The sequence below is a fragment of the Epinephelus fuscoguttatus genome, linkage group LG15 (assembly GCF_011397635.1).
Source record: "Epinephelus fuscoguttatus linkage group LG15, E.fuscoguttatus.final_Chr_v1".
In the NCBI taxonomy this organism is placed as follows: domain Eukaryota; kingdom Metazoa; phylum Chordata; class Actinopteri; order Perciformes; family Serranidae; genus Epinephelus; species Epinephelus fuscoguttatus.
Window position 1 is genome coordinate 34512255 of NC_064766.1, and position 13337 is coordinate 34525591.

The 13337-nt window shown below is 40.2% G+C and overlaps 1 protein-coding gene across 1 annotated transcript in view; it reads right to left on the reverse strand.

The window, feature by feature from the left end:
- Positions 1-11403, reverse strand: part of LOC125902431 (dipeptidyl aminopeptidase-like protein 6) — a 172081-nt gene extending 160678 nt beyond the window's left edge. The window contains exon 1 of the mRNA XM_049598759.1: positions 11362-11403. Coding sequence (XP_049454716.1) covers positions 11362-11384 — 23 coding nt within the window. The 5' untranslated portion in view covers positions 11385-11403. The remainder of the gene's footprint in view (positions 1-11361) is intronic.
- Positions 11404-13337: the final 1934 nt, after the last annotated feature.

The following is a 13337-nucleotide window of genomic DNA, read 5'->3' on the forward strand; positions in this document are numbered from 1 at the left end:
AACACACAGAAAGTTATGCTTATTTTCTCAGACTCTTAATCTCTGCTTTGGCTTTTGTGATAATTGGATAATGTTTATTTCTTCAGGAACCCACAGTGTTTAAAATTGAGAACACACCCACAGCAAGGTGCGGACCAGTGTGAGCAGTGTGAGGGCACGTCCATCAAATTAAAACAGCACTAATCCGCAATTCACCATGCTTTATTCATCATTTACATCTTTATCAGGGAGGGGTTGAAGACTCTTTTCTTATGTTCAGGCCATTGATCAGTCATGTGACCTATACCTCATCGTACATTGGATACAACATTACAACCATCTGTCATTTCAACCCATCAACATGTAGAAAAGATTACATATCCATTTTCACTACAAAGCAGCAGATTCTGTATTCCCTTTTTTCAGATTTATTTTTCAGAAGATAGTGTACTCACATCTTCCCCGTCTTAAGGATAACCCTAGTCTGACTCACAGGAAGTAGACTGTGCATATAAGCCTGCCATTGGCCGCCCATTTCAGATGGGTGACATGTATCAGTTCAAGGAGGACCCAAATGCAGGCTACAGGCAGGTTCAAGTTTGAACAAAAAGCGAGCTCTAATACAGCCGATAAAGAACATCCAGATAAAGCAGGTAACTGAAAGTCCAAATGAAAGCAGAACAAAAACTAAACTGAAAATCCAAAAACAAGACACCAGGCAGGATACGGAGCATGGAACGACACCAGGAATAACACAGATATACACAGAAAACTGATCACAAGGACGAGACACAGCTGGAGTAGGAGGACATCAGCAGAAGGAGGGAAATGGAGATTGGCTAACAACAAGGGTACAGAACAGGTGTGAAGGGAAGACTCTGGGAACAGGGAAGGACTAATGAGACAGGTGTGACAGAAAACAGGCGGGAAAACACACAAAGACAGGAAGTAAAACCAGACACAACACATGAGGAGAGGATCTACAAAATAAATCAGGAAGCAGATTAAACATGAATGAATAACATGAAACAAGGAACTTAAACAAAAATCTCCAAAACAAAGTCCTTAGGATAACAGAATATAAACCCAGGATCATGACACTCCCCTTCCACTATCTCCCGACACTGCGTCCTGGGCTTAGCGCTGCCATCTGTTAAAGAAATACAAACAACTCAGAGCTAGGGATGAGCAAAGCAGTTATTTTCACTGTACTGAATCACTGGTGTAGTGGCCGTCTCAACAGATCGAAGTTCCTAAGCCACTTAGTTTGTGAGGTGTCTCGGTTTTGACTCATGTTTCTGTTCCTCTTCTGGAGATCCACAATGCTCACTCACCCACTCATGAGGCAGGGAAAAAGCTGAACGAGGTTTATTGAAAATACAAAAAAGAAACATAACGACAGGCCAAGTCCTCCCAGAATTATATATCGTACGGTCCACTTCCGACTCGATGTTCTATTTCAATATATTCTCATGTATTAACCGTTATTATACTTCCACACTGCCCTATTTTGTACAGCACAATTTTTCGTGATACCTTAATATTATATGAAATATTTGGCACTACTTCCTACTTAAAGACATAACAGGGATGAAGAGTGAAAGGGGCTTGAGTGACTCAGTGGCTGTCTATTATTCAGAGCTTGCGTTTGCTGTGTAGTACATTCATACAAATCAAGGCTCTTTGCTCGCATCTGACTGAGCGCTAAACTAAACAGAATAATGGATCGATTCGGTTAAGTTTGCTGCCCCAAAATAATCACTCTTTCAAATGAAACGCTTGTGAACAACATAACACTACCCAGAGTGCTTTGCTTTCCATTAGGGCGGAATTATGATGGAGTCAGCCAGACCTTTCTCCACGCTGGCACGGCACTAAAATGAAGCGTGGAGAAATTTCTAGCGTTGCGAGACAAGGATAACCCTAATTCATTTTAACGTCAGTCCAACCCTAACACATTCAAACCTTAACTAAATTTCTAATTATTCTCAGAAAAAGCATGCTCTTTGAGACCAAATGTAATTTAGTAGACTACAAATAAGGCTGTAAGTCTAATTTCTCATTAAACCCTTTCTAACTTAGAGCGCTCAGTTTTGGAAATCCAGAATGCCTCCCCCTCTTTTGCAAAAAATGCTGTAATAAAACAATGAAAATAAAACTCTTTGAACTTGTCCCAGATGGTAGACTTACGCAACAGTGACAAAAGGGTTGTGAGTAGATATTTTCAAGGGTCACGAGTTGAAACAGTTGGGCCAGTGTTCTAAATCCCAGCTGTCTGAACAAAGATGTTTCACCTGAGTCAGTTGTCTTGGGTTTTGTATATTCCTCAGCCACAGACTGTTTACTCCCTTCACTCTCTGTGCACTATTTTTGGCCCGATAACCGCTCTGTTTGGCTGAGTATTAGAGAAGACCTTTATTGTTTTATGTCTGAGATTATATTTAACATTTCAAAGAGCCAGTGATCTGCCAAACTACAGGGCTTTTTTCCCCCTGGCTGCTTCCAGACAACATGCAGAACCTCAGCAGGAGAATCTGAGAAGCCCTATCTCTTTCTCTGTCTGTGTTACAGCTGCCCACACAGGTACCAAGCTGTCTTTACCAACACCTTGTTTACAACATCTAAATTTAACTTTGTCATTCAACACATGAGGAAAATAAGGTGATAAAAACGAAACAGAAAACAGTCATTATGCTTTTTTTTCTCAGTTGTGATCTCAGATAACTTCACCACAGAACCTTTGTCAGGTTTGTGACGCATGCAGTCTCATCGCCTGCCTCATCAAACTTTGAAGTGATCCCTTGGTAGCCAACAAAGAGAATTCTGGCAATTCCCTAATGGACCTGGACGTCATGATTTATTCAGCAGCCTCACATTCAGCCCAGCAACTGAATTTGGGATAGTTTTCACCCATTTCATGTTGGTTCACTGCATCTTTCCCTGGACTGTCAAAGACCCTATTCTAAAATACATGATAACATGAAGAGTCTGCGCCATGGTCCTCTGGCTGTATTTTTTGGAAGGGTTGCACAAAAATCCAAAGTGACCTCATTTAGACAGCTTGTGTGTTATCCTGCTAAGTCTCTTTGACAATTCCAGTTACCTTTAAGAGTGTATGTAGATATTAATGTCAACTAAAAAGACAGATTTATGATTTATGTTTCGTATAGCCAGCAGGAACGGTAAAGCTGCATCTATTCCTTTTCATAAGGATGTCTGAGTTGGACTGCTGACCTCAGCACCTTCTCCCTGACTAACTTTAAAAAGCTTTAGGTAACACAAACAACAAACTCAAACTAGGAAACCCACGAAATCTTCTTTCACCATGCGTGAATTTAATGCCATGTGATTTTTCTCCAACTAGATCACAGTAACAGGAAGGCTGTGATGTAGAATGGAATTTTCAACACTCGAGTAACCCAAATACTACCTGCAAACTTCATTTCCTATGAGCACATACTTAATTATTGACAGATAGACTCTTCACGCTCTTGCCCAGCTGAGAGATTTAGGCCAGATGCATGCACCGCTTCAAGAAACTGGCCTATTTTGAAAGGTGGCCTTGTTCCACATGGATAGAATCCATCTGGACCCTTAAACCTGACTGTGAAGGAGAGGCAAAGCTACCAAGAGATGGCTGAAAACATAATCTAACACTCATGACCCTAATGGTCCTACAACTGTCAACTTACCAATGAAAGGTTGGGCTAATTAGCGTGCTCTGAACCCACAGTCCAACAGGATCGGGCACTGCTGTAACCAGACGCTTGGCCAGACTGAGCAACTGTATGAAAACTTTAAAAAATGCCCTGAAAATTTCTACCTTACCTCATTTGTCCTGCCTCAAAAACAGGAACGTCTCAGCAATCTACAGCAAGGACAGGCAGTCGTGCTAGGGATAGCGAAGAGTCTGTGAAGGTCTGTGTGCAACCAAAGTCTTCAGAAGATTTCACTGATTGACACACCTTCAATAACAAGAGAAACTCTTTACTGAGCTTGGTCGAGTGTATAAAAAGACTATGAGTCTGCAGCCACACATGGCTTTGCAAGGACATTTTTATGGCAGTCGATTTGGCCGTTATCAAGCCATTAAATCGCTGTTGTCAGTGGTGATAAGTGTCATAGATACTGGTTAGTAGGGGCCATTATCAGGCCATGAAAAGGGCTTTCATTGGAGTGCGAGAAAGTCTGCTTATACAAGAGAGTCTGCATTAAGGAAAGGGAAGGAAGGTAGGTGGGGTGTTTAATGGGTCAAACACAAGACTTTCATCCAGGCAACCAGAGTTGAGTCCTGTGTGAAACCAATATTTAGGTCCAACCATGATCCTTTTCTAAACCTAACCAAGTTTTTTGTCGCCAAAACCTTTGGAAAGTGAAAGTGCAACCTGACTGCCCTCTGAACCTACCAGTAGATGTAGCAGGCCCCTTCTGACCCATATCTATGAGACATATAACCACAGATAATGGACATTTAATTGGCTGATAACATCCCAAATGGGTGTGTTCAGAAGGTCATCCTGTCTTTAATGGTTTACAATACAGGCATCCCTCTTCTCAGCCCACTTCAGCCAAGATGCATTTACCTGCTGCACCAATCACAAGTCTCCTACATCAATCTATAAAACTCAAGGCAAATCACGCTTGAACTGAAGCAGACTTCTATCATTCCTGCATTTATCTGGATAATGACAGCACTCAGCCCTGTGATAGTTTGACAGTCACATTATATAGTTAACTGTTGCCAGTGCTGTTTAGTCATCTGTATATGAACCTTAAAGGTGTTATTTAAGGTAATTAGTTATATCGCTGTGCCGTCTGAATTTTATTTGTTTGTGTTATAGGAGCACAGTCTGCTAAGGGACCATCCTGCATTTCTTTAGTTTACCCTCTGAGTGCACTGGGGCAGCAGTAATGGACATAAGCCTTAATGAGTTTATTCCTTATTGACACTCCCCTACAGTAATGAGGGCAGTATTCTCATCTATTCATCTTTGTGATGATTATTCTTAATTCACTTCATTGTGTATTTCATACCATACTGTTTCTGTGTTTTATTGTTACATATTGTTAACATACGTACATGTTCTCTGTTTATTTCCTGTATTGTAGTAATCACATTACATAGGGATATTCTAACCAACTGGATTGTTTACCCTTCACCATCTTTCCTGTTCCTACCAGACAATCTGTGGAGACTGAACATCCATAAACCCAGCACCTAAGGGTTCATTGATTCATCATCACTGAGGTCACAGACTCGGTTTTCAGTAAACCAACACCTCTTTTATAGGGTGCTAATGGGCACAGTGTCAGAATGCTAACATGGTCACAAGGGCTAAAATGCTGATTTTCAGCAGATGTAATGTTTACAGTGTTCATTGTCTTAGTTTAGCATGCTAACATTTGCTAGTTAGCCTGAAACATAAAAAAACATAACAAAACAACTGAGGCTGAATGAAATGGTAACACTTTACTTGAAGGTATCTACATAAGAGTGACATGACACTGTCATAACTATGACATGACACAATCATGAACCTGTCATGAACATTATGTACATGTCATAACATTTATGACTGCTGTCATTAAGTGTCATTTGGTTTTTGTAATGACAAGTTGACACTGTTTGGGATGTCCTTATAATGACAACCGATTCTAACACCCTGTCAGATAGATGTCTCGCAGGATACAACACAAAACTGGCTGTCATGACACCATTATGACAGTGATATCTTAATGACAAATCAATGACATTACCAGACGATGTCTTTGTCATGACAACTTGACATTAACAAGAAATGCACCTCTTTTGTGTTTATGACAAGTTGACATAATGATTATTATAATTAGATGTCCAAGGTTACAGACCGATTCTAACACCCTGTCAGACAGATGTCTGGCAGGATACGACACAAAACTGGCTGTCATGACACCATTATGACAGTGATATCTTAATGACAAATCGAAATGGTACCACTTTACTTGAGGTCAAAGAATTTATTCATGACACTGTCATGATTAGATTCGGTCTGTAACCTTGGACATCTTGTTAAAATAATGATTATGTCAACTTGTCATAAACACAGAAAGAGATGCATTTCTTGTTAATGTCAAGTTGTTATGACAAAGACAACTTCTGGTAATGCCATCCTGGTTAATGTCAAGTTGTCATTATAAGGACAACCTCTTTTTGTGTTTATGACAAGGTGACATAATCATGATTATTTTAACAAGATGTCCAAGGTTACAGACCGAATCTAACACTCAGGATACAACACAAAACTGGCTGTCATGACACCATCATGACAGTGTCATGAATAAATTCTTTGGCTTCAAGTAAAGTGGTACCATTTTGATTTGTCATTAAGATATCACTGTCATAATGGTGTCATGACAGCCAGTTTTGTGTTGTATCCTGCCAGACATCTATCTGACAGGGTGTTAGAATCGGTTGTCATTATAAGGACATCCCAAACAGTGTCAACTTGTCATTACAAAAACCAAATGACACTTAATGACAGCAGTCATAAATGTTATGACATGTACATAATGTTCATGACAGGTTTATGATTGTGTCATGTCATAGTTATGACAGTGTCATAGTTATCACAGTGTCCTGTCTATCTGACAGGGTGTTAGAATCGGTCTGTAACCTTGGACATCTAATTATAATAATCATTATGTCAACTTAAACACAAATACACACAAAAAGAGGTGCATTTTTTTTTTTATTAATGTCAAGTTGTCATGACAAAGACATCTCCTGGTAATGTCACTTTGATTAATGTCAAGTTGTCATAATCAAGACAACCCAAACAATGTCAACTTGTCATTACAAAAACCGAATGACACTTAATGACCATGTCATGTCATAGTTATGACAGTGTCATGTCACTCTTATGTAGATACCTTCAAGTAAAGTGTTGCAGAAATGTCTTTAGTTTTGCAGGTATGTAAATACTGAACAAAACCAATGTAGTGACTGACAGACTGGAATGGCCGACTGTGCCATCCCAAGAGTCATGTTGTTTGTGTGGCTAAAAACCTGGAATGAATCCAAACCTGGATTGCCTTTGCTCACCATGGCATCTTGTTCCACATCACTGGCCTCCAACATGATGCTGCACAGTGCACAACATATAGGACTTGCTGTAGAGCCATATCATTACTAATTTCATTTATCTGACTTCAGTATGAGCAGTTTTATTGACTAAATACTGCAGCTTGGCAGAGAGCACTTAGTTAATCAGTTGGGGTCTGACATTTTATTACTTGGAACATCTACAGAGTACTTTACAATCTTAAATCCAAATGTTCTTTTACAGACACAAAAGGAAAACCACTTCATCAAATAACTGAATGAAAGCAAGAGCCGTGTGGACAATTGCAGATTATTCAAATGTAAAAGGGCATCTTTAAAACTGTGGCTACAGCTCTCAGTTGAGGTTTGGTGAACCACTGAAACACAGAATTTAATTGGCTCTACTGAGGTCTGTGTTAGCCCTGTGGTAGACTGGCAACCTGCCCAGGATGTACCCCCATCTCCTGCCCAATGTGTACTGGGATAGCTTCCATAACCAGATGGGTGGACGGATACTGAGATCTTTTTAAGTGCTTGTCCTACCCACAAAATGCATTTCCATATTCTCTACGCATTTCCTAAATCAGCAAACAGAGAGGGATTGCCTTACGTCAACTTTTATGCTGCACTTCTCAAGGAAATTTATTAGACTAAAGTTAACCTGTCAGTTATATCTGAAGCAGCGTGCATACTGATGATCACTGAATTAGTTTTTCTGTCTCTCCTCCCTATTTTTAGTTATTTGTTATCAATCTTTATGATTTCTGACACTGTGTCCAGTCTAGAGCAGAAATGAGCAGGAATATGAGTGCCTGTAAATCACTTCCCGAACACCACCCACACTTCATCATAGCTCATTGCTATGTAAACAAACAACATGACAGCTTGATAACACAAAGTATGAGTAGCTGTATTTCCTGTCTAGTATTCAGTATCACACTTGCAACAAACTGTCATAGATTTTTCCCCTCAGCACAAGCTTATTACCGGGATTCATATTTCTGGGGAGAGAAAAAAAAGAAAAAAATATCACAGAAGTAAATTGAAGGATGGTTTGACATTTTTGGCACACTGTTATTGGAGAAAGTGTGATCTGTGCTGTAATGTTATAGCCTTGTTCCAACAAGCATCTGTGCGGCGAATACTCAATGCATTTGGACTCTCATTGTCATTGTCAAACAGACACTGTAAACACAAATATGTCCCAACTTCTCTTAAAATTTCTCAGGTGGTTGTCATAATATGCTAAATTCAAGTGAAATGTTTTAAAAGTCCTAAAGGCTGGATGTTTTTAGTAAACTTTTAATAAACTCTATAAAATAAAACCCCAGTTTGGAAGTTAATTCTTTGACCTTGGGGAGAGTGTGACAAAGTCAACACAATTCAACAGTAAAACAAAGAAAGAACAAAATAACAAAAGCTGGATTCTTGGATTTTGTCACATAAACCTGCAGTAACTCATACAGCAGCAACACTTCAGCAGAGGACAAGAGAAAACATGCAAAAGGACTGAAGTGTATGGAAAGCTTAAGTCCACCTTATAAACATAAACCTTATAAATCCATTCAAGAATGTGTTGAGGTTCATCATTCATGATCCATCAATTGTGAAAGATTAAGTCTTTACACTTCTCCACCATTTTGTCAAATGAGAGGAATAATAAAACATATTGACATATATTTCATCTCTTATACTGGAGCAGGGATCATTTAATTTGGAGTCAAACTTTTCATATTAAGAGCCATCAGAAAATACACAAACCAAGAATGTCAAAATTAAAGTTCAAGTCATGTTTGACCATCATAATGATGAAATATATTCTGCGCAGCACTTCCTGATTCATAAGTCCACTATACTTTTCATTTCACAAAAGGAATAGTTCATTACTTTTTGAAAATAGGCTTATTCACTCTCTTGCTAAGAGTCAGATGAGAAGACACCACTCTCATGTCAATGAATTTACTGTGGTGCTAGGCCTGGAGGCAATAGAGTGTGCCAATAAACCCGGAACTCCGTTAGCGCTTTTAGCACTTTTGGTTCTCTTGTCTAAAATAGGGTGACCATATTTTGATTTCCAAAAAAGAGGACACTCGGCCCGCCACGACATAGCCTACTTAAACGATACTCGCAGTTTACTCAAAGATGCCTTATAATTTTAATATATTTAAAATTTATATGTATGGATAGAAAATGCAGTTATATTACAAAATAATATCTCTCAAAGACAGAAATTCAGATAGGCCCCAGTAGGGGACACATACACACACTAGAGTGTAGTGCCCGACAGGTCGGGCTGGGTTTGGTCAGAAATGTAGCTATAAATTGTATTCGGGCTTGGGTCGGATTCGGTCAGTTTTCAGTGAAAATGTAGTGGAAAAATAAATAAAATCCTATTGTCTGTCCTGTTTATTGCTTGGGCACTGTTATTTACGTGACAACACCTGAACATAACACACACACACACATATTGGCTGTTTGTTTCTACCTCTCTCCTCGCTGGAAGTCTTGGACCTCCAGCCGCCCGCCTCCGCCTTGATTAAACGCAGAAAATAAAATAAAAGAGGGAGACAGGTTTTTCCTATTTTATCTTATTTAGTTTTATTTCTCCCTCTCCTCTCGCTGGAAGCGTCGGACCTCCCGCCTCCTGCTCCCATCTCAAACATGGAGGTCTCCCTCTCCACAGCTGAGCACCCACGGCGCACACCCGGCCTGTTAAATAGCCTGTAACCGTAACAACTGTGTGACACAAACTCAGTGCTTTGGTCATTAAATAATGTCGGGCTCGGTTTGGGTTTGGACAGAAATATGCTGCCAACACACACACACACACACGGAAAACTGGACATTATCATCAGTTTGTAAAAAACCCCCGGACGGGACGTGAAAAGTGGACATGTCCGGGCAAAAGAGGACGTTTGGTCAGCCTAATCTAAAAGTCAATAATTTTTTTGAATGGGATTTTGGTAAAATGCCTCAAATAAGGTCTGTGGTTAACAAAAGCTTAAGCGAGTTTCAGGTTTTGTTCTACGACATAAAACACGTCAGTAAATACCCTACTTGTGAATTTTGAAGCTTTTACGTGTCGTAAAAAAGGAGGTTGCTAACAAGTTGCTCAATACGACTACAAACCCTGTCTAGGACATTGAACGTCATCACCCCCGAACAGGCGAGAGTGCTGGCAGTCTGCCATTACAGCTTCTTATTTAGCTTAAACAGTCCGATTTCCCCATTATACAATGTTTTTAAAATAAAGCGGCCGAAATCAGTTGAAAGCTTAGTGGCGGTGACGTCAAGAGTCATGCGACCGTGGAGTAGTCATGTAGTCCGTTAAAGCCTAACGTTAGCTTTTTACTTCTGGTGATTGCATTTAAGCTTCAAACACGATATGAAAGGTGTTCATATGTGAAGATTATCTCGCTGAACAAAACCTGTAAGTATCCTAAACTTGTGTTAGCCACAGAGCTTATTTTCTGACATAATCCAAAACGCAATGCAAAAATCACATTCACTTTCTCTTCCGCGAACCAGCGCGATGCTAAACTTCCGGGTTTTGAAGTCAGCCATGGCACACTCTATTGACCTATGGCTAAGCCACGCCCCCCTCAGCATTCAGTGAGCGGCGCTATAGCAGGTGTCACAGTACACGGCATTTCGCAGGAGGCAATTGATGTTTTTGGGGACATAACGATCAGATGTCATTGAGAAGTAACCAAAGGGGCCTAAACTACGCATTGGAGGGATATATTCATCATTTTATTGTTGAGAAAGTTGATGAAAAGCTTAAATTATAAGCCAAAATTTACAGGTCCCAGTGTACGCTTGTGAACCGCATCTCATTGCCGTCACCATCAAAGACAACAAGTTAAAGTGCCACTGAAGTTAAGGTTTTTGGCTCAAAATATGAGAAAAGGTTAACAGACTTTTTACCATCTTTACCAAGAGTGTCTCTCCGTTAGTTTGGTGCTACAGTATTTACACTGAATCATTCAGCATAACGTTTGCCAACCTTTGTTATCTCTGCCATTACAGATAAGTTAATGAAGCTAAGCTCCAGAAGTTAACGTTAGCTTAACTAGAGCCCTCTGGACAACAGCTAACAATGATGTACCATCACCAAAGTACAAAACTAGAACAAAATAGGCTAATGAACTCCCAGCAAACAAGGTGACATGATGAACAACGCAGCTAGGAGCTAATGTTAGGCTAACTTTAGCTAACGTTAGCTAGAGATGTTAAAGATAACTTTATATTTCTTTCCAGCAAAGTGACAATATGTTGCCTCAAACACAATATTGACTTACCTTAGAACAGATGTAGACATCATTGTTAATCTTATTCACGTTGAGTTGATGTTGTGGTCTAACGTTACCACACAACTTTATCCAAAGGAGACACTTTTCTCGGTTGAGATGTGGTTTAAAGTGTAAAAAATACACCTCGTCGCCCAGCCTCTCAGGATACCTGTTGCATGTACACCATGCACACCGTTTGACCATTTTTAAACTTCAAATCTCCGAAAAAGCTCATAAAACTGAACAAAACTGACTTTCTGCAACACATTTCAATGGACGTCCAGGCAGAGAATGTCTGAGTGTATGGGAATGGCTATACGCACTGTGACTGGCTCAACGCATTTGAGGGTGGGACTTGGCCATAGGTCAATTAGCCTAGCTTAGCATAAAGACTGGAGGCAGGGAGAAACACTGAATTTCACATGTCAAACTATTTCCTTAAAGGTGCATCATGTAAAACCTGGTCATGTCATGTGCTCCGAACCTATAAGAGGCAGAATTTCACCTCCAAGCCACCTCTTTGTTATCGGAAGTGTTCCTGTTTGTGGTCCACTCGTAATCTGAGAGTTGATCAATCCTGTTTAAGGACTAGGTTGTCTATGCAGAGAGGCGGAACACACTGGCCAAAATGCAATCTAGGAACCCATCAGCTAACTACTGATGATGAGCTACCTTTATATTAACATTAGTTGTTGTTTTTTTTTTAATTCACCTGCATTCATGCATTCATGAATTAAATGGTCAAATGCAGATATCTGTTTATAGAGATTAGCCGGAATGACTGGTAAAGAGGACATTTTTGGAGTGAATTTCCGGCACATAGCTTTTATTTTGGAATACCGTTTCCTGCTGTAGAGTGAGTGAATAACAGACAGCACTTCACAGAGACAGCAGTCAACATGGCCAAACTCAAGTCTGATGCTGAATATGAGGAGAAATCTGGACCTTGTGGCTGGACCAATTAGGAACCACTGTCTTACACATTGCACCTTTGAATGTGGTTATTTAAACCCAAACACAGGTGACAACTGAGCTGAAGGAGTATAAATTCTGTGGAAATCAATTTATAAAATAGTTATCATCGTTTTCTGACAAAAAATAATGATGACTGCATACTATTACGTAAAGATCCTCAGCACAAAATTGACCTCAAAGAGAATTTTTGGTCAAAAACAGGAAGTGGTGCCTCAAATAACCCCATCCTCACCCGTTTTCACCCCGTTCCACTCCCCCCTCTGAGGAGTGACTGAGAGCCCTGTATGTGAATAGGTGTGGGATCTTCAGAGCAAAGCCCACCTCAATCTTCTCTGTCACATTCACTTCACTCCCCAGATATGGCTTGAGGGCAGAGCATCACTTCTGGTGTCTCACGCCCCACTACCCTTTCTCTTGGGTTTATATGGGAACTTGAGCCCCGTGAATTCATCTCCTCTATTGCTGCAGCAGGCTTGAGAAATTCCATAAGGCATTATCTGAGTCAGACGGCTGATTTATGCAGCAAAGAGCCTGCTTTATGGTGCCACACCACCAAATGAAATTTCTCTGAAATACAGGAGATGATGCTACAACAACATCATTTCACATGGAAGGTTTCTACTGCAGTTTTTCATGAGTGAACAGATCACTGCAGGAAAGGTGACAGTGTCCAAGGCTCACATGGGAGTGCAGCAACATTGTTTGTCTCCTTCTATCAGAAACTGCTGCGTAAAAAAGGAAAAACAACTTCTAATAACATATAATAAGGTGAAATAATCTCCGACCCAAGCCAGATAAGCTTGAGATAACCCATTGTTCTCATTTCCTCTGGGTGCTCAGAGCAACAACAGAGAAGCATCTCACCTTGGCTCATTGTCACACTACTGGGATTACTGTACCATCTTGTACAGTGCTCTGAGTGTCTCTGAGGAGTTAGAGTGCAGCACAGAATCCAGGATATTAGAGAACTCTTAGAGTGGGTTACTAGTGTGAAGTGTAAGACAGAGCAG